At 38.1% G+C, this 19,347-nt stretch overlaps 1 protein-coding gene across 7 annotated transcripts in view; it reads right to left on the bottom strand.

The window, feature by feature from the left end:
• Positions 1 to 19,347, bottom strand: part of ppp1r42 (protein phosphatase 1, regulatory subunit 42) — an 86,614-nt gene that overhangs the window by 31,839 nt on the left and 35,428 nt on the right. For all 7 annotated transcript variants that reach the window (XM_048529924.1, XM_048529930.1, XM_048529925.1 and 4 more), the window contains 2 exons: positions 17,157 to 17,285; positions 14,156 to 14,342 (listed from right to left, as the gene is read on the bottom strand). In XM_048529924.1, the coding sequence (XP_048385881.1) occupies positions 14,156 to 14,342; positions 17,157 to 17,285 (316 nt within the window). The remainder of the gene's footprint in view (positions 1 to 14,155; positions 14,343 to 17,156; positions 17,286 to 19,347) is intronic.

Here is a 19,347-nt window from a genome sequence, read left to right as displayed (position 1 = left end):
TATTAAAAGCACAAAATCCTTATGTGAAGGGCAAGTTTAACAGACTGGGAAGAAATTTTAAATACATGCATAAAAATAGACAGCGCTGGAATACCAATGCACTAAACTAGGCTCTCTTTTTACCTGTAATTCATGCTTTTGATTCTTCATATGTAAGTCTACATTTTCAGCTCTGGTGAATTGTAATCAATCTGAAAGATTAATTCTATTTCTTTCTCCACAAACATTGCCAGTCTTGCTGTGTATTTTAAGAATTTTCTGTTATCCTAGATTTTCCTTGTTTGTCTAGGTTTTATTATCATTAACGTAGTTAACAGTCAGTTTTAGGTAAACTCAGGTGGGCTGTGTGCAATCTTCTCTTTTTGTAAAAACTGTCGAGTGAGCAAATTGGATGGCAACTAACATGCTGCCCCTACCTGCAAGATAACTCACTGGATTACCTGCCAATCAGTTCATTAGTGATTGATGACTGGGATCTGTCATGGGTCAGGAACTGATTGAATGCTGAAGATGCAGACTATTTAGGGGCTGTTTAACTCAGACACAGCACTAACATTCTAATTCTGGGTTTCTTGATCAATCACAGATCATATACTGGATTAGTCAAAGAAAGCTCTCTACTTAAAGGGACCCCAGGAGAGTTCTGAATCGCTGCAAGAAATTTTGCTGTGAAGGTAAGCAAACAGCTGAATAATGAAGAGGTTCTTGTAACTGAGTATGAGCAAGGGGCTAAGTTAAAAAACAGAACTTCAAGTAATAATCTCTGCATTATAACCTGAGCCATGAAAGAATTTGGCACAGGGTTAAGAATTGCTAAGTTAAATTAAATAGATGAATGCATGGCTCAAAGATTGGAATTGGAAGAATGGGTTTCAATTAATGGTACACCAGCACCAGTACAGGGGAAAGTGAGATGTGTAACGTTGGGAATGAATGCTGGAACAAGAGTTCTGGTGAGTTGCATAATCAGCATGGTACAGAAAGCTTTAAACTAAATAGCAGAGAAAGGGATTAGATTTAAAACGATTCTATAAATTAAACTGAGAAGGTGACACAAAAGAGCAAGGCAGCAATAAGGAAAATGGTGTTAAGAACGTGATTGGAAGGGACAAAGTGTGCAAACCTAAGCGTACAACAGTAGATAGGGTAGAATAAAATGTGTTAAAAAGACAGAGCTTAAAGATCTAAATTTGAATGGACACTTATTAACAAAACAGATTAATTGAAAGTGCGAATAGAAATAGGTATGTATAATCTGATAGCCGCTACAGAGAAATGGCTACAAGATAGCAAATACTGGGATAAGAATATTACAGCACAGGGACAGGCCCTTCGGCCCACCAAGGCTGTGCCAACATATGACATCTTTCTTAACTAAAAGCATTCTACATCCGTGCAGTCCGTATCTCTCTATTCTCTGCCTATTCATGTATATTCTGGATATTCAAGCATATGTGACTTGTAGAACTAGAATTACTATTAGTTTTATTGTCATGCTCACTCAAATGAGTGCAGTGAAAAGTTTGCAATGTCACCACTTATGGTGCCATCTTGGGTACAGAAACTTAATATTTGTTACAGAATAGAAAGAATAATCAATAAAAGTCCTGCATTACAATATAGTTTTATTTTAAAGTACTTGAATAACGCAAAAACTCCAGCATAAGAATAAAACATTTTTATAAATTATTTGAATTACAGTCCTTTTCACTAAGTCCATGTCAGCACCTAGTCTCCAGACCATGCTAGGCTTCAAAACTGGAGGACTTGCTACCAGTCCACAAGGCCCTCACCTCCCGTGGTGGCCTCCAGTCTGGGACTCGCTGCTCCACAATAGCCTTCAGTATAGGACTTGCCTCCCCACACCGGTCTCTGGTCTGGGACTTGCCTCCAGGACTCACCTCCCAAGCCAGTCTGGTCTTGGACCAGGAAGGCTAGCAATCCAGGTAAAGTACAGCAATAGCTAAGTGTCAGGTGGTTTTAATGCAACAAAGACAGATGAACAAAAGCACAGAAATGAGTGACCAGCCATGGCCATATTGAATGGTGCAGCAGGTTCAATGGGCTGAATGGCCTACTCTTGTTCCTATGTACTTATAACTAATTATCAGGATTAACTTATTACCTTATTTTAAAGATATCCCCAAGGTAGCTGTGTTCAAAATATGAATGAACATTGCATTGAGTTTGAGGGAAAGAAGGCTGTACAAAGGTCGGTGTTTTAAATGTAAACAAGGACAATTGTGACGGCATGAAGACACCCACTAGATTAAGATCAGGTCAGTAGAAATAGTGGTCAATATTTAAGGAGATATTTCAGAATACTCAGATATACACTTCAGTGGGGAAAAAATTCTAAGGGAAAAGCACATTAATCATGGATAATTTAAGGAAATTAAAGAAAGTAATAATTCCTCAGACATGAGCTACAAATTAGAAGATTGTAAAGAATGCTTAAAAAAAGCAAAGAATGGCCAATAGACTAATAAGGAGGGTGAAATTAGCGTGCAAGACAGCTAGCTAGAAATATGAAAAAAGAGCTGAAGCTAATATTTAAGCAGGAAAAAGATTTAAGTAAATATTGGTCCTTTAGAGTGAGGAGAGGAATTAATAATGGGAAATAGTGGACTAACTGAATAGATTGTTTGCATCTATCTTCACTGTGGAGGTCACAAATAACATTCTGGAAATTATTGTGAATTAGAATGTGAAAGGGAGCAAGGAACTTTAAAATAATTACAGGAATGGGTGTTGAGAAAATTATTAAAACTAAAACCTGACAGGTCCCCTGGCTCTAGTTGACTTCATTCTTGTAGACTTACAGAGAGGAATAAAAAGAAGTGGCTGCTGAGATAGTACATGCATTAGTTTTAATTTTCCAAAATTTGTTCCAGTCTAGAAAAGATCCATTGAAAAATAGCAAATGTGACTCCTCTAATCAAGAAAGGAAGGAAACAGAAAACAGGAAATCTAGGCTGGTTAACTTAACACCAGTCATTGGGAAAATTTGGGAATCTATTATTAAGGATGTTATAGCAGGGCCCTTTAGAAAATCTTAATGCAATCAGGCAGAGTCAACATGGTTTTGTGAAAGAGAAATAACTTCTGAGCAAAATACTAGAAATAACATACAAAGTTGATAAAGATGAAACCAGTGGATATACTGTACTTAAATTTCCAGAATGCATTTGACAAGGTACTACGTTAAAGGATACTTTGGGACATAAGAGTTCATGGTATGGGAGTAAGATATTAGTCTGGATAGAGGATTAGTTTGGCCAATAGGAAGCAAAGAGTGGGCATAAAAGGGTCTTTTGCGGGTTGGCAGGTTATCACAAGTTGGGTGTGGCAGGGATCAGGGTTGGGGCCTTAATTATTTACAATCTACATAAATAACTTGCATGAAGGGCCCAAATGTATAATTGCTTAATTTGCTAATGGTACAGAGATAGAGAAGAAACTAAGTTGTGCAAGGAAAGAGAGTCTGGAAATGGATAGATAAGCTAAGTGAGCCATTGCCCATTTTGGCAAGAATAGAAAAGCAGTCTATTATTTAAATGGAGAAAAATTTGCACAACTCGAGACATACAGATTTGCATATATTGGCACTTGAATCACAATAATTGCATTGGTATGATTAGCAAAGACAATTGGAATTGACATTTTAATTGCAAGGGGAATTAAATCTAAATGTGATACTACAGATGTATAGACATTGGTGAGGCAAGATCTAATGTACTGTGTACCATTTTGATCTCCTCATCTAAGAGAATTAGAACCAGTTCACAAAAAAATTTCAGTTGACTGATAACCGAGATGGGAGTTTATTTTGTGAGGATTGGTTGGACTGGCTGCCCATTAGCCATTGGAGCTTAGAGTGAGAGGTGATTTATTGAACCATATCAGAGCGAGGGCAGCACGGTGGCTCAGTGGTTAGCACTGCAGCCTCACAGCGCCAGGGACCCAGGTTCGATTCCAGCTTTGGGCAACTTTGTGCAGAGTTTGCACATTCTCCCTGTGTCTGTGTGGGTTTTCTCCGGGTGCTCCAGTTTCCTCCCACAGTCCAAAGATGTGCAGACTAGGTGGATTGGCCATACTAAATTGACTGTAGTATTCAGGGGTGTGTGGGTTATAGGGGGCTGGGGCTAGGAGGGATGCTTCAAGAGGCAGTGTGGACTTGTTGGGCCAAAGGGCCTGTTTCCACACTGTAGGGAATCTAATCCTGAATTAATTTGACAGAGCAGACACTGAAAAATGTTTTCTCTTTGGAACAGACAAGAACCAAGGGTCACAGTTTTAAAAACAAGGGGTGTCCCATTTAAAACAGATGGGGAGGAATGCCTTTTATCAGAATGGTGTGAAAATTTGGAACTGTCTTCTCCAGAGAGATGGAGTCATTTAATATTTTATAAGACAGTCGTAGATAGATTCTTGACTAAAAAGGAAGTTTAAAAATTATTGGGGTAGACATGGATTTGGAATTATGGCCACAATCAGATCAACCATAATCTTATTAAATGGTGGAGCAGACTACAGGGGCCAAATGGCAAATTGCTGTTCCTAATCTGTATGTTATGTATTCATGAGAAATCTAATTCTTAGGACGTGGGCATCACTGGCTAGGTCAACCTTTTTTGCTCATTCCCAATCACCCAGAGGGCAGTTAAGAGTCAACCAAATTTCTTTGGGTCTGCAGTATATGTAAGACAGACCACTTAAGGGCATCATATTTCCTTTCCTAAAGGGCATTGGTGAACCAGTTGGGGTTATATGACAATTGACAGTACATGATCTTTTATTTTAGATTTTTATTGAATTCAAATTTCCACATCTGTCATGGTGGGATCTGAACCCAAGTCGCAGTATATTAATCTGGAACTATGGATTACAAGCACTTCCTTACCACTATGTCACTGCCTCACCCCTCGTTCCCAGAGTTGGAATGACATTGTCATTCAGTCACTGACACCTGATCAAAATCCAGAAAATTGTTCTCAAACAGCACTGTGTCCCGACAGCAGATAGTCTTCAGTGATTCAAGAATGAAGTTAAAATTAAACAAAATTAACTTCCATATAAAATTTTACATGTGAATAATAAACTAGGGGTGGAGTAAAGTGTAAGTAAACTAAGGGGGATTGCAAGAAAACATGGAGGGCTAATACAATTGCATATTGCTTCTCTGGCCAATCACAACTGATGAATAAGTCAACTTTGCAAAATCAACCAATCATAAACTCAACCACAAAACAAAATTTGGAAATCAAAATGCTGCAGATGTTGTAAGTCTTAGGTAAAACAGAAATTTCTAAAAATACTCAGAGGTTCTAACAGCATCTGTGAAGAGAAACACAAAAGTTAATGCTGCAGGTTAAGAATATATGTTCTTTTCAGACTGTAGCTAGACAAAATTCCTCATTGGTTCAGCAGTGGAAATTTAATGGCGTACTACTGAAAAATGTCAATGAAAAGTTAGATTTGGAGTTGGTTATTGCACAGAAAGACTCAAGTCTTTAGCCCTGAGTATAACTCAATATCATCAGCAGTGTGCATCCGTTTCACTTATAAATTCAAGTCTGACTGAGCCAAAAAGAATCTAGAAATGGAATTCACAACTATGAGTTTCTGCGGCTTATCCGTTCCAAGTGACTGTCTCATGTGTTTATTTCTGTTTGAATAAGTGCTGCAGATTGATAGTCCCAACTTTATTCTGGTCAAATTAGTCATAAAATAAAGAACTAAATTTTGGGAAAATCATTAATAATGTATATCACATTCATTTACTATTTTCTCTCTCTCTCTCCATTGCTTTGTATACCAGTTCCTATTTATAGTTTACTTCTTGACTTCATCTCTGCCTTTGTCTTTACTTTTGCAGCAAAAACAGCAGCAGAACCAGAGCAGAGAGAAGAATGAAACCAGAACCAAGGTTTAATTATTTCCTGCTTTGCTCAAAAAAATGACTTACAACAAGGGCATACCTTAAATCTTCCCATCCCATCATGAAGATAAATACTGACACAAATGCTAACATAGATCCTGAAGCCAGAGTAGCCTTCAAATTATTAGATTCAAAGTCTAATTGCTGATTCTGACAGCTTGTTACACTGGCACTGAGGTACTCAATTCAAGGAAGATTGATGTCAGTCCTTCACTTAGATAGCTACAATCTGCTGAGGACCTTACACTAGATTTGGCAAAGCATTCAGTAACTAATGAGCAAGTTAGTTTCCCTGCAAGGATAATAACAATAGTGAATCTCTGAATGAAAATTCACAAGTTCCAGTAAGTGCTATCAGCAGCTACAAGATTGCTTGTGCCAAGACATCATGAACCTGGAACTGATGGATGACGTGCTTATGCCAATACATTTAGCACTGGCAATGTCAGTCAGAGCCATGACTGGTTCAGCACAGTAAATCAGGCTTCTAAATTATTCAGGGCACTGCTCTTCATACTTCCAGGTGTTAGTGCATGACATAGCACTGGCTGATCTTCAAGATTTGACAAGGACTCCAAGCCTTCCAGTGTAAGTACAATTCCAGACAATAACAACATTGGATAGGAGACACTGTCAGGGCACAATTCACAATAGAACAGTATAATTATTCAAAGGAATGAATTAACCAGAACCAAGCAACCAGAGGCACTTGCAGTAAAGTATGATGGCAAAGAAGGTGAGATGCAATGTAATTAGCAGAAATTGCCAACAGTGATTAAAACATCCTAAGGGAATTGACAGTTTCATGGACAAGGCTTACTTTCAATGTTACGCATTTAAAAAAACTAGTGCAAAAACTGACAGATACTCAAGTTATTCAAATTACGTTCAATTTTTGCAATCTCTTGTGCCAACTTCAGTTGCACAGTAATCGGGAAACCAGCCCAGTAAAATTGAAAACTCAAACCTTTAAACCCTTGCCCTAAAATGCTTTAAGTAGTTAGTCATCCCATTGGGTGCTGTCTTTATTCACTTGGTGTTTGCAGAATGGCACAATGAGGTCCAATAAAAAGATTTGAAGAGGAGGTTAGCAATGAGTAATTAACTTGCACTAAGAAATTTTGGTACATTGCCAAACTACACGCTACCATGAGCCTGCAACTAAAACTGTTGCTATAATAATCATCAAGTTCCTTTGCGCTCCACCTCATAATGCTCTGACATCTTTCCTTCATCATGCATCTCATCCATCTACTTCTTCAATTATTTAGGAAAAGATTTTGTCCTTCAAAGCCCATTCAATTTCTGGAGATTTTATATATTCTCTCCCTTTGCAGATGGTGCGCCAAATCACTCTAAACTATTTCAATCTCCACTTTAATACTCCAGCCTGTTGCCCTCCCTCAATATCAGTCTCTATATGAATTCCACTCCATCAGCCCCACCCCCACTGAAACAGTAATTCTATCAGCCTCCGTATCTCCTCACCCAAAATTGCATCATTGAACTTTTCAAATTAATTTCAATCTGCCAAGAGCAAAAAGACCAGCTCTTTAAAGTTAAAAGGCTGTATGACTCCACTCACTCCTCCTCTTTTAAGAGAATCTTCACTCATTTTGAAAAACAATGCCCTCTTACATTTTCATTAAGCTAGTGATAAAATTGACAGTGAAAGTCCCATCAAGGATAGCTTTAATCCACTTCGTACCTTTTCACCTGAACCAAACAAACACACAGGAATTTAGAAAAAAAAATTCAAAAGTCAAATTATTTCAAGGTCATAAAAATATCAATCAAATAAAGTAGACATTTGCCTTCAAGTTGAGTAAATAGACCCCTTTTGAGATGAATACTAAATAAAAACCAAACGAACTACGAATGCTGTAAAACAGAAACAAAAACAGAAATTGCAAGAAAAGGTCTCATAGCATCTGTGGACAGAAATTACAGTTAACTGGAGCTCTAAGAAAGGTCACTTGACCCGAAACGTTAACTCTGATTTGTCTCCACACATGCTGCTGAGCTTTTCCAGCAATTTCTGTTTTTGTTTCCCTTCTGAGGTGAATCAATTAACAATTCCTGGAACTCAATCAAACATTCATAATGAGTCAATCTGAAAAATAAAATGCCTGGTTATCTCCTCAACTTGCTTTATTGAAACAATTGCAAGATGGCCTCACTAGGCATGCTTAGCTGGGCTCCAAGAATGGTAATGGATTCCATTCAGCAGGAATCTATTTACACATCTTGAAGGGAAGTGCCATCTTTGTTTGATTGACAGTTGTATAAGGTTGTAAGAAACTGTTACTACTTTCATTTTTTTCAGTGCTTTTTTGTTTGTTTAGATTAAAAGGTGGTAAGTGGATTATAGCTTTTTCTCATTGGTATAAGGAATGAGTGTTATGATTAACACTTTCATGATGTTATAAAGATATCAAAGCCTGTTTGCTTATTTTGTCAGTTTCAGAACCCTATCACTGCCACCTCCCTAGGCTTGTCTCTGGATGCAGTGTCCCATCTCAAGCATATGCCTGCCTTTCCAACATGGAAACAGGGTGAGTGATATGGCCAGGATGGAAGAAGAGTTGTAATGGAGTTGAGAAAATTCCTGAGTCCTGATACCAATCTCCTTGATGAACATCAAGCCCTTAGGGAGCCTAAGAGGTCTGGGAAGGACTTTCAAACCTTAGGCCCCTGGGCAACTGAAGGTTCTGCTGTAGATACTGCAGTTAAAGAAGTCAGACCCAAACCCATCTTCTTTATTCATTCATGGGATGAGGGTGTTGCTGGCTAGGCAACATTTATTGTTCATCCATAATTGCCTAGAGGGCAGTTAAGAGTCAACCATATTGCTGTGGCTCTGGAGTCATGTGTAGGCTGGACCAGGTAAGAATGGCAGTTTCCTTCCTTAAAGGACATTAGTGAACCAGATGGGATTTTCCCCACAATCAATTCAGTCATCATTAGGCTCTTAATTCCAGATCTTTATTGAATTCCAATTCCACCATCTGCCATGGCAGGATTTAAACCCAGATCCCCAGAACACTGGGTCTCTGGATTAAGAGCCCAGCGACAATACCACTAGGCCATCGCCTCCCCTGACAGTCTAACAGTCTATAATCTGCTATCTTCCCTATAATGTGTTTCAAAATCTTTCTTTCCCCCAATTTAAAGATGTTATTGGAGGGTAAACTGTCTGTTAGCAGTATTGGGAGATAGGAGTAGTGGGGAGATGTGAAGATCCAAAATTTGACATTTATGGAGTTAGTAAATAAATGAACTATACTAATCACTATCTTACAAAGTAATAACTACTGTATGAAAAGAATGAAACATTTCAGTTATCTTTACCAAAGCTTTAAAATTATTTTAAAGGTTTTGTACACTTATTTTAATTTTATCTTAAAAGGTCACTATTTAGGGATGTACATTTTCCCTATTATTCAACTTGACTTCTAGATATGAGAAATGTATAGGTAGCCAAATACATATACTTATGTTCAACTTATTTCACTTAACAAAGAAAACTGTGGATACTAGAATTCAAAACAAAAACAGAAATTGCTGGAAAGAAACTCAGGAGGTCTGACAGCATCAGTGGAGAGAAAGCAGAGTTAACTTTCCAGGTCTAATGACCCTTCTTCAAAAGACAAGTTTCTGTCTTTGTATATAAGACATTTGTTAGACTTCAGCTAGAATACTGTGTACCGTTCTGGGTACCATACTACAAGAAAGAATATGAACACATTGGTAACAGTGCAGAAGAGATTTACCAAATAGTTCCTGGGATGAGAGATTTCAGTTATGAGGATAGATTGGAGATGTTAGGACTCCTGTCCTAGGAGAGAAGAAGACTAAGAGGAGTTCTAAAGGAAGGTTTCAAAATCATCAGAGGTATGACTAGATAATGAGAAACTCTTCTGGTTGTAAACGGGCACAGATTTAACGGAATTTGCAGGGGTGGTTTGGGTTTGGAATGCACTGCCTGAAAGAGTGGTGGAAAGAGAATCAATTGAGGAATTCAAGAAAACATTGCATGACGCTTTGAACACAAACAATATGCAAGACTATGAAGAAAAGGAGACAAATAATATTAGGTCATAATGCTTGTTGGAAAGCTGATGTACATACAGTGGGTCGAGTGGCCTCCTTCTGTGACTCTGTAATATTTGGTGTTCTCATTATATGCATTGTATTTTCTTGCTATATATTGTAAGAACTGAAGCTTGATGCAATTTTGTTGTAAATCATTAGTCACTTTTCTGTGACTGACTAATACTACTTTAACTATTGCAATAACAATAGAATGTGTGTTACTTAAAGCAAAATACATACATCTAAAAAAATTCTTTATCTTTATTCTTATATAACAAATTAAATACTGGATGCAGAAATTGTTTAGTGTCTGAATAAGCATTGTATCAGTGAATAAAATCCATATCCCTAATAGCCAGAAAGAGAACTAATCTCATTGTTTCCACTCAGGAGGCATGGCCAGAATTAATCAAGCAAGGCAGACCTCTGTTATGAAATGTCAATGTGTAAATTTTTTTTAAAATTCTTCGTCTGAGACTGAAAGTCTACTTTTCTCCTTTAATGATACAACCTTTGGGTCATTAACAGAAAAGAAAATATTGTTTATTTGCTGGGGGGAAAAAAACTTTGAGACTGGATTGGAAGGTACAAACACTAGGCTATTCATCAATCTTACTGATGGGAGGGTTGTGGGGTCTAAAAGGAAGGAAATAAGTGTTTAAATAAAACCTGTTTTTAACTACTATTTTTCATACAATTATTTAATTGTACTCTCAATTTTCCAAACTTCATTAAGTACATATTAATCTTTTCCATTTCACCTTCACCCAACCAAACATTCTTGATGTGAGGAACAAACTAATGTTTACATTTTCTTACTGAACCATCTAATGTGACTAGTTGTCAAAAGGTCAAAGACATACATCAATGCAAAATTGATTAAAACAGGACTAACATTAGGAATGCTACATTCCATACTGAATATGTAATCAAGACAGTTAAATATTCTAGAGAGATTCTGAATAAAAATATGTAACCCTATGAAATCGATTTCATAAAATAGGTAGAAAATTGATACTCTGCAAATGACTTTGTTTTCTATTAACACAAAATACATGCATAACGGAGGCATATTCAAAGATAAATAGTAATTGTTTCTTTTATCTCATAACTTAAAACTAATTACCAAAGTAACCCATACAGAAACTTTTTCAGTTTTTTTACTCTCTTGTGATACGTGGGCATTACTGGCTGTGCTGACTTTCATTTCCCATCCCGAGTTGCCCTTAAAAATTTGGTGTTGAGCTGCCTTCTTGAGTGTTGTTTTGGGCTGTACTCATCCACAAGTGGGGAGTATTCCATCACACTCCTGACTTGAGCCTTGTACATGGTGAAAAGGCTGTGGGGAGTCAGGATGTCAGTTTCTTGCTGCAGGCTGCTATCCTCTGACCTGCACATTACTTATATGACTAGTCCAGTTTAGTTCCTGGTCAATGTTAACCCTCAGGATGTTGATAGTGGGAGAATTCAGTGATGGCAATGTCACTGAAAGTCAAGGGGATATGGCTAGATTCTCTCTTGTTGGAAATTATGTTGTTCCTGACACTTGTGTGGCACAAATGTTACTTGACATATGTCAGCCCAAGCCAGATCTTATTGCTCTTGAACATGGACTACTTCAGTACCTGAGGAGTTGAGAATAATGCTGAACATTGTGCTATCATCAATGAACAACTTCACTTCTGCCCTTTTGATGGAGGGAAGAGCTTGATGAAGCAGCATTGATGATGATAGTCAGGCAATGACATTACCTTCAGGAACTCCTGCAGAGATGCTGGACCTGAGATGACTGACCTCCAACCACCAAAATCATCTTCTTTTGTGCCAGGTATGTCCCTGATTCCCACTACTCCAAGGTTGCTTAAATGCAACCCTGAGGTCAAGACAGTCACTCTCAGCTCACAAATGAAATAAAACCATTGAATTTTTTTTCAGAATCTGTCATTTTCATTGATTATCTTTAACTATACAGTTTAGCTAGCAGAAAGTGCAGTTGACAAAAAAGGTACACCAAAGATCAACAATGTACTAGCTTTAACATTTACTATCTCTTATTTTTTGCATTGTGGAAGCTTTTGTTCAGCACTTGTATGGTACTGACTACACTGACAAGAACAAACAATATAATAACGTCTTGAATTCAGAAAAAGCATCTTATTTGCTTTTCACTTTTCAGCTAATATAAGTTGTTAATTTCGGTATGTGGCTTGATGTGCATAAAATTATTTTTGTAACAACATTTTTCAAATAGATTAACACAGATTTTATACAAAGATCACCTATAAATCAATTCCTAATATGCTGAGAACTATTACATTGTGTACTGTTTTGAAAAATAAAACCAGACATTCTAACAGAGATTTGAATTATTTAATGTTGTGTAACTCATAATAGTCATAATGAGATTTAAATCTGGATTACAGGCAGGCTGAGAGTCAGAAACAGCCCAGTTGGATGCATAGCATGGCAGTTTGCCAACCTCCATCCTACTCTGGAATATTTTTGTGAAGATGAGATGGGGTGAGATGCATGATGGGCAGCATGACCACACACTCACATCTGACAGGTAGCATACACAACTCATTAAGGGTCACTTAAGGCCAAGTAAAGAAAGACAACAGATTTTCCAGCCAGACTCCAAGTTCCTACAGGCAACATGGGCCCGTTTAATTGCTTGATGGCAGTCCCCAGTTGCAGACCAGACGACTAGTGCTCCAGGTAGGCTACGGTCTCACCTCTGCCCTTGTGTTCCTGGATATGCAGCAAACACTGGCTATTCTGTAGAGGGGAGTTTCTCCATCTCCACCTAACAGTAATGGCATGGCTGCCAAGACCACTGTTAATTTACATTTTAAAAATATTGGAGTAAGGATTTACATTTTGAAGTTTCTCCCTTACTTCCATTGCAGCTGTGCACAAAAGCTCTTGAGATTTCTTTAATGGCTACTTTTTATTTTCAGGGGCTAACTTTTTGTTCTCACAATGTTCTTTATTAGGTGATGCAGTCACGTAGTAACATTACATTCTGTTTATCATGTTGACACATTGGATATTTGGACTCTCAACGAAATAAAATTAACAGCATATCCTCAATAATTATTTATCATCCACTAAATTTAAAACCATATCACACAAAGAAATCATTTAAATTGGATAAAGATAATGGGTATACATTTACAACAACTTGTGTTCAAAATAACTGACATACACCTAAAAATGTAAAAAGTCATTACTTCCAGCACATCTGCAGGGCTGATCGGGGAAAACTAGTATGTTTTCATCAGATATTTACAAAGCTGGGATATTTTACCAAGGCAATTACAACACTTACTGAAACTCAGATTTAAATTCAATAATTGACACAGTGTTCTTCACAATAGCATCCACTTAATTTTTCCTACATAGTAGCTCCTGAACATATGCAGCCTAAAACTAGAGATTCATTACTGCAGTGATTTCAAGATTTCCTAGCTCCTAGTTAGCTGAGTGACATTTATTGACAAGTTTGAAACTGTTCATTCCTCTTTGCAGCCTCCCATTCCCTTACCACTTTGAAGCCTTCCTATCTCTCGCAACCCCCTCAGTCTCTGTCTCTCCAACATGTATTCCAGTCTTTCAATCCTTTTGTTCTAACATGCAACCTGTGTGTCTCTCTCCCCCACCTTTCCAATCAGACTGATTGTTCATGCAATGAGCTAACTGATCCCCTCATCCCCACCTCATCAAGGAGCTGGAGTTACCATGGCAACATGCACTTATACAGGCATGTTGTAGTCTAGTCCCAGAGCTACTGATAGGAATGGTAGAGACTCCAATTTTCTTTTCATCACATGACTAAGCAGGAAGCTCTCCCATTCTTACCACTTGTCATTAGCATATGTTGGAAGGACTCACAAGTTAATACTAAATCTGATGGCTGTGAATGGAACTTGAACTCCAAATTTTCTTGCTACCACTGTGCCACAAAACTGGCATTAGGAAATAATAACCTAACTAATTCTGGACAAAGGTGCTCATTCTATTATATACTGGACATTAATTAAGTAAAGAGTTGCATTCCATCAAATTAAAGTTAATTTTTCCATACTTCGGCCATGTCAGAAGATGGTAGCGCCTTACCCGATTCTTTCCACACCATCACCCATGCCCTTAGATTCAAGTACTGGTGGTAAAACACTTTTTCCATCATCTCTAGAGTATGACAAGCTGGAAGTCTTCATAAGATGATCAACAGGTTTCCTGAATCTACGAATACCAGGAGTTGTATAGCTTCTAAGTGCATGGTTCCGAATTACTTGTGGATGATCTTGTAGAAAAATCACATTAGGTCATTTTAAACCAACAGAAGAAAACAAAAATTAATATAGAGGCTCATTTTCACAATGTATTATTTTTAAAGTGACGGACATGAATGTATCGGTTTATAGCATTGGCTTGTCAACTCCAAGTCAATTCAATTAATAGTAACTTCAATCCTTAATCTTTTTTTCAACTTTTTCCATTTTCTTATGTATGTATTAATAAAAGACAATTCAACTCATAAAGCTCAGTCCTTCAACAATACTTCAACAATACATATCATGAAATAAATTAAATCATCCTAGATTCAGATTCTCTCTGCTTCTCAGGAAAAACAAGCAAAAAAAAAATTTGAAAAAAGAATAATACAATGTATCTAATATATTCTAATAGAGTTACTGTCCTTAGTGCCAATATTTCCATGGTTCCAGCAACTATTAATATATCAATTACCACTCAATGTTCCTGACTTGTACTTCAGTTCTGTTCTGTGACATTTATCCAGCTTTCCTTTTTGAGAAATACCACTAATTATTAGCTATCCCTTGCAGTCAAGGATAATTGTCTTTCATGAGTCTGAAGATGGCTAATTAGGCAAATTCAGGATCTTCAGGCCTTCTGGTTCATAAAGCATCTGTTGTCTTGTTGGAAGTCTGGTTATGTATTATTAATTTGAGTCAAGGCTTGTTCTTTTCATCACTCACTTTTCCTCTTCATTTTGCCATCATTGGACCTCAAAATATTGGGATCCTTCCCACAGACATTTGGCCCAGACAATGGAGATCTCGTCCTAGGAACTGATGTCATTGTTACATTTCTTCATTAATGAACAATGAATTAACATTGCATTAACAGTGTACAAATTGACAATTCTGTAAAGGGGGAATATAAAAAAAAGGTTGACAGTATCAAATCCTGCTTGAAGCTTGTCAGTTTTATTTTTGATTTCTCCAGTCTGCACTCACTGTGCAATTTCACTTTGCATCTATTTCCAATGATGTCATCTTCCACAAGGTGTATCCAAAATATCTTCTTTCTCTTGTTAATCAACCTAGGATCCCTCTCACCATGACAGATGGGGACTTCGCCCATGTTTGATCCATTTCCCACATTTCTGCCCTCATTCCTTCCCTTCCATCTCTGAACATCAATACAGTTTCTCTTGTTCTCACACTGCACTCTAACAGTCTCCAGGTTTGAAAAATTATTGTCCGCCATTTCTGCCTCTTCCAGCAGGATGCCATCACCAAACTCATTGTGCATTCCCCAATTTAACAGCATTCTGCAGGTACTATTCTCTCTCTGAAATGCTGGTCTACTCCTCTGCCTCCTAACCCTTGCTCATCCCTCCATAGCATCTTCTAATTCTATCAGAATTCTAACAGATGATGTAACGCTTGCCGTTTTACCTCCTTTTTCCTCAATGTCCAAGGCCCCAAAGACATCTTCCTCATGAAGCAGCAGTTTACCTGCAGGTTCTTCATTCTAGTCTACTGTATTCACTAAAGACAATGCAGTTTCCTTAACATCGGCAAGAAGAAATGCAGACTGAGTGACTGCTTTGCAGGATACCTCTGTTCCATCTGTAAGAATAACCCTGATGCTCCAGTTGCTTGCTATTTAATTTTTTCTTAGAATTTAACTTCTGGGACATTGGCATTGCTGGCCATGATAAGTGGTGCTGAGCCGCCTTCTTGAACCACAGTGGTCTATTTGCTGTAAGTAGACCCACAACGCATTAGGGAGGGAGTTTGAATACTTTGACCCGATTAAAGTGAAGGAAGAGTGACATATTTTCATGTCACGATGGTGAATGGCTTGCAGGGGAACTTGCAGGTAGCAGTGTTTCCTTGTATCTGCTGTCCTTGGCTTTCTTGATGGTAATGGTCATGGATTTTGTTTGTTTCAGAATAGCATCCTGTTAAAATTTCTGGCCCATGTTTGTTGCAGCGCTCCAGTGAAGTCCACTAAGAGGTGGAGGAACAGCACCTTATTTTCCACATAGGCACTTTACAGTTTTCAGAACAAAACACTGACTTCAACAACTTTACAGCGTGAATACAGTCCTCTGTTTTAATTAAAGCCCCTTTCCCTTTTACCCACCCATAGTTGTTTGCATGGGTTTGTTCCTAGAAAGTTGACATATTTTCTACTATGCACACATACCTATTTTGCATCCATATCTCTCTGCTGCTGCCACTGGCACTCCCTTTGTATTTTATTCTGGACATCCTTATTATGTCTTATTTGCTCCTCCTCCACCTAGGTTAACAGCATAACACTATCATTTTTCAGCCTCTCTCAGTTCTGTATAAGACATGTTGGATTGAAACATTAACGTTGCATCTGTCTGCACTGCTGCTGCCAGACTTTCTTCGTTTCCCCAGCACATTTTTTTCTCTATCCATTTCATACACATCCTATTTTGCACATATCCTTGGTATTTTCTGTTTCACTTTTTTTACTTTATTCATTCACGGGATGAGGGCATTACTGGCTAGGCTAACATTTCTTGCCCATCCCTTTTTGTTCAGGCGGCAATTAAGAGTCAACTACGTTACTGTGGGTCTGGAGCCACATGTCGGTCAGACCAGGTAAGGATGGCAGTTTCCTTCCCTAAAGGACATTAGTGAACCAGATGGGTTTTTCCAACAACCGACAATGGATTCACGGTCATCATTAGACTCTTCATTCAAGATTTTTCTTTTTACTGAATTCAAATTCTGCTGCTGTGGCGGGATTCAAACCCAGATCCCCAGAACATTATCTGGGTCTCTAGATTAATTGAAAATAAAGTGATTAAAATATTTATGTAATGTACCTAATGTCTGTTGTGTAGCCTGCTCCTCCGGCTTTTCCATGGCAATTTTCTTCTTGGCTTCTCGGAAAGCTTTCCAGTTTATTAAAAATTGTCTGACTGTATTATTTATCTCTTTTCCATCAAGGACCTCTGCAGATAAAAATAGGGACACCTTTACAATAAAATGTTGGCTGAATGCAAAGAAAATCATGTGATGCTTATTTATTTAAATCCACTAATTTGCAAGATGACTATGAAATCATGGCAGATACAGAATTAGTCACTCCATGATGGTGAGTAACAAGAAAACAAATTAGATTTGTTATTTATGATGAATAATTAACAAAATGGAAAACAAACAATTAAAAAGAAAAGTATGTTATAACTATGACATGCAAAGAATTGGGAATGATCCAAAAGCAACTGCTTTATTTACGCATCTCTGCAGTACTATTGCAAAAAATGGAAAGCTACACAAACCATTGACAACATTACATAAGCAGATAGAATACTATATATCAAAACATTGCTCTAACGATATAAAGGTGTAATTTTTTTGTTGTTTTTGACCACATTAAGTATTCTTTGGACATTCCCTTCTTTATTATATGGAAATTGAAATATTTTATAAGAGTTTAATTTCTGAGAAGTATTTTTCTGATGGAGATGTTTATGTAATCTAGAGAGCCAATGTGCTCTTACTGCTAAATAACATCTTTTCTTTACATAATTCTGATGTACATCAGGGAATTAAACATACTAACCTACATTGATTATGTAGCATTCCTGGTGCATGCATAGATGTTCTGTAATTACTCATCAGTGCACTGAGTCTTTTGATTCCAGTACATCAATCATTTTTCATATCCTCATTAAGTGTGGTAAAGGTCATACAAAAATAAACATGTCGTATATGACGGCTTCAATGAGTGATTAAATATATGGAGGTAAAAATATTTTATTTATAAATGATATCCTGACTTGAGAACAACATTTCTTGGAGAAAAACCATTTCTAGTCTTATTAATTTTGTTTTTATTTACAGAATGTCACTCCTAGGTATCTGTTACAATTAACTTAATTAATGGTCTTAATTGTGTTATAAGATAATAACTCTTTAAGGGGTTTGGATATCATAAAACCACCACATGGGAAAATCAGTCAATGCATGATTAGGCATTTAAGCCCACTTCTAGGGCAGTACCTTTTTTCTGTTCATTCACAAAATGAGCATGTTGCATGTTTATTGTCCAGAGAGCAGTTAAGAGTCAACATGTAGGCCAGACAGGATAGCATATTTCCTTCCCTAAAGGGCATTATTGAACCAGACAGGTTTTACTCCCTGACAAACAACAAGCCCTAGTTATGCCTGTCTCTCCATGGGGTACGTGGAACATTCCTTGTTCCAGTCCTATTCCGGCCCCCAACCACAACTCTATCTCCAATACATCGATGATTTCATCAGTGCTGCTTCCCTCTCTCATTGAGAATTGGAAAACTTCTTCAATTTCGCCTCCAATTTCCACCGTGCCCTCAATTTCACCTGGTCTATCTCTGACTCCTCCCTTCCCTTCCTCGACATTTCTGTTTCCATTTCTGGGGATAGACTAGCCACTAACATCCATTACAAACCCACTGACTCCCACAGCTACCTGGCCCATACATCCTCACACCTCACTTCCTGTAAAGACTCCATCCCATTCTCTCAGTTCCTTCGTCTCCGTCGCATATGTTCAGATGAGGCCGACTTCATCAAGGGAGCCTCCGAAATGTCCACATTCTTCCTCAACCAAGGATTCTCCAGCTCTGTTGTTGACAGGGCCCTTAAGCGGGTCCGATCCATCTCCCGCACTTCTGCCCTCACCCCTTCTCTTTCTTCTCGCAACAGCTATATGGTTCCCCTTATCCTCACCTACCATCCCACGAGCATCCACTTCCAGAAGATCTTCAGACACCATTTCCGCCGCCTCCAGCTAGATGCCACCACCAGACACATATGCCCCTCCCCTCCCTTGTTCGCCTTCTGCAGGGGCCGTTCCCTCCGGGACAACCTGGTCCGTACTTCCTCCATCCCCAACACCTCCCTACAGCCCTACGACACCTTCCCCTGTACCCAGCGAAGGTGCAACACCTGCGCATTTACCTCCTCCCTCCCCAGTATCCAAGGGCTCAAACATACCTTCCAGGTGAAGCAACACTTCACCTGCACTTC

This window comes from Stegostoma tigrinum, chromosome 5 (genome assembly GCF_030684315.1).
Source record: "Stegostoma tigrinum isolate sSteTig4 chromosome 5, sSteTig4.hap1, whole genome shotgun sequence".
Lineage (NCBI taxonomy): Eukaryota > Metazoa > Chordata > Chondrichthyes > Orectolobiformes > Stegostomatidae > Stegostoma > Stegostoma tigrinum.
Note: the sequence above shows the minus strand (reverse complement) of the source record. Positions and strands in the feature narration are given on the sequence as shown.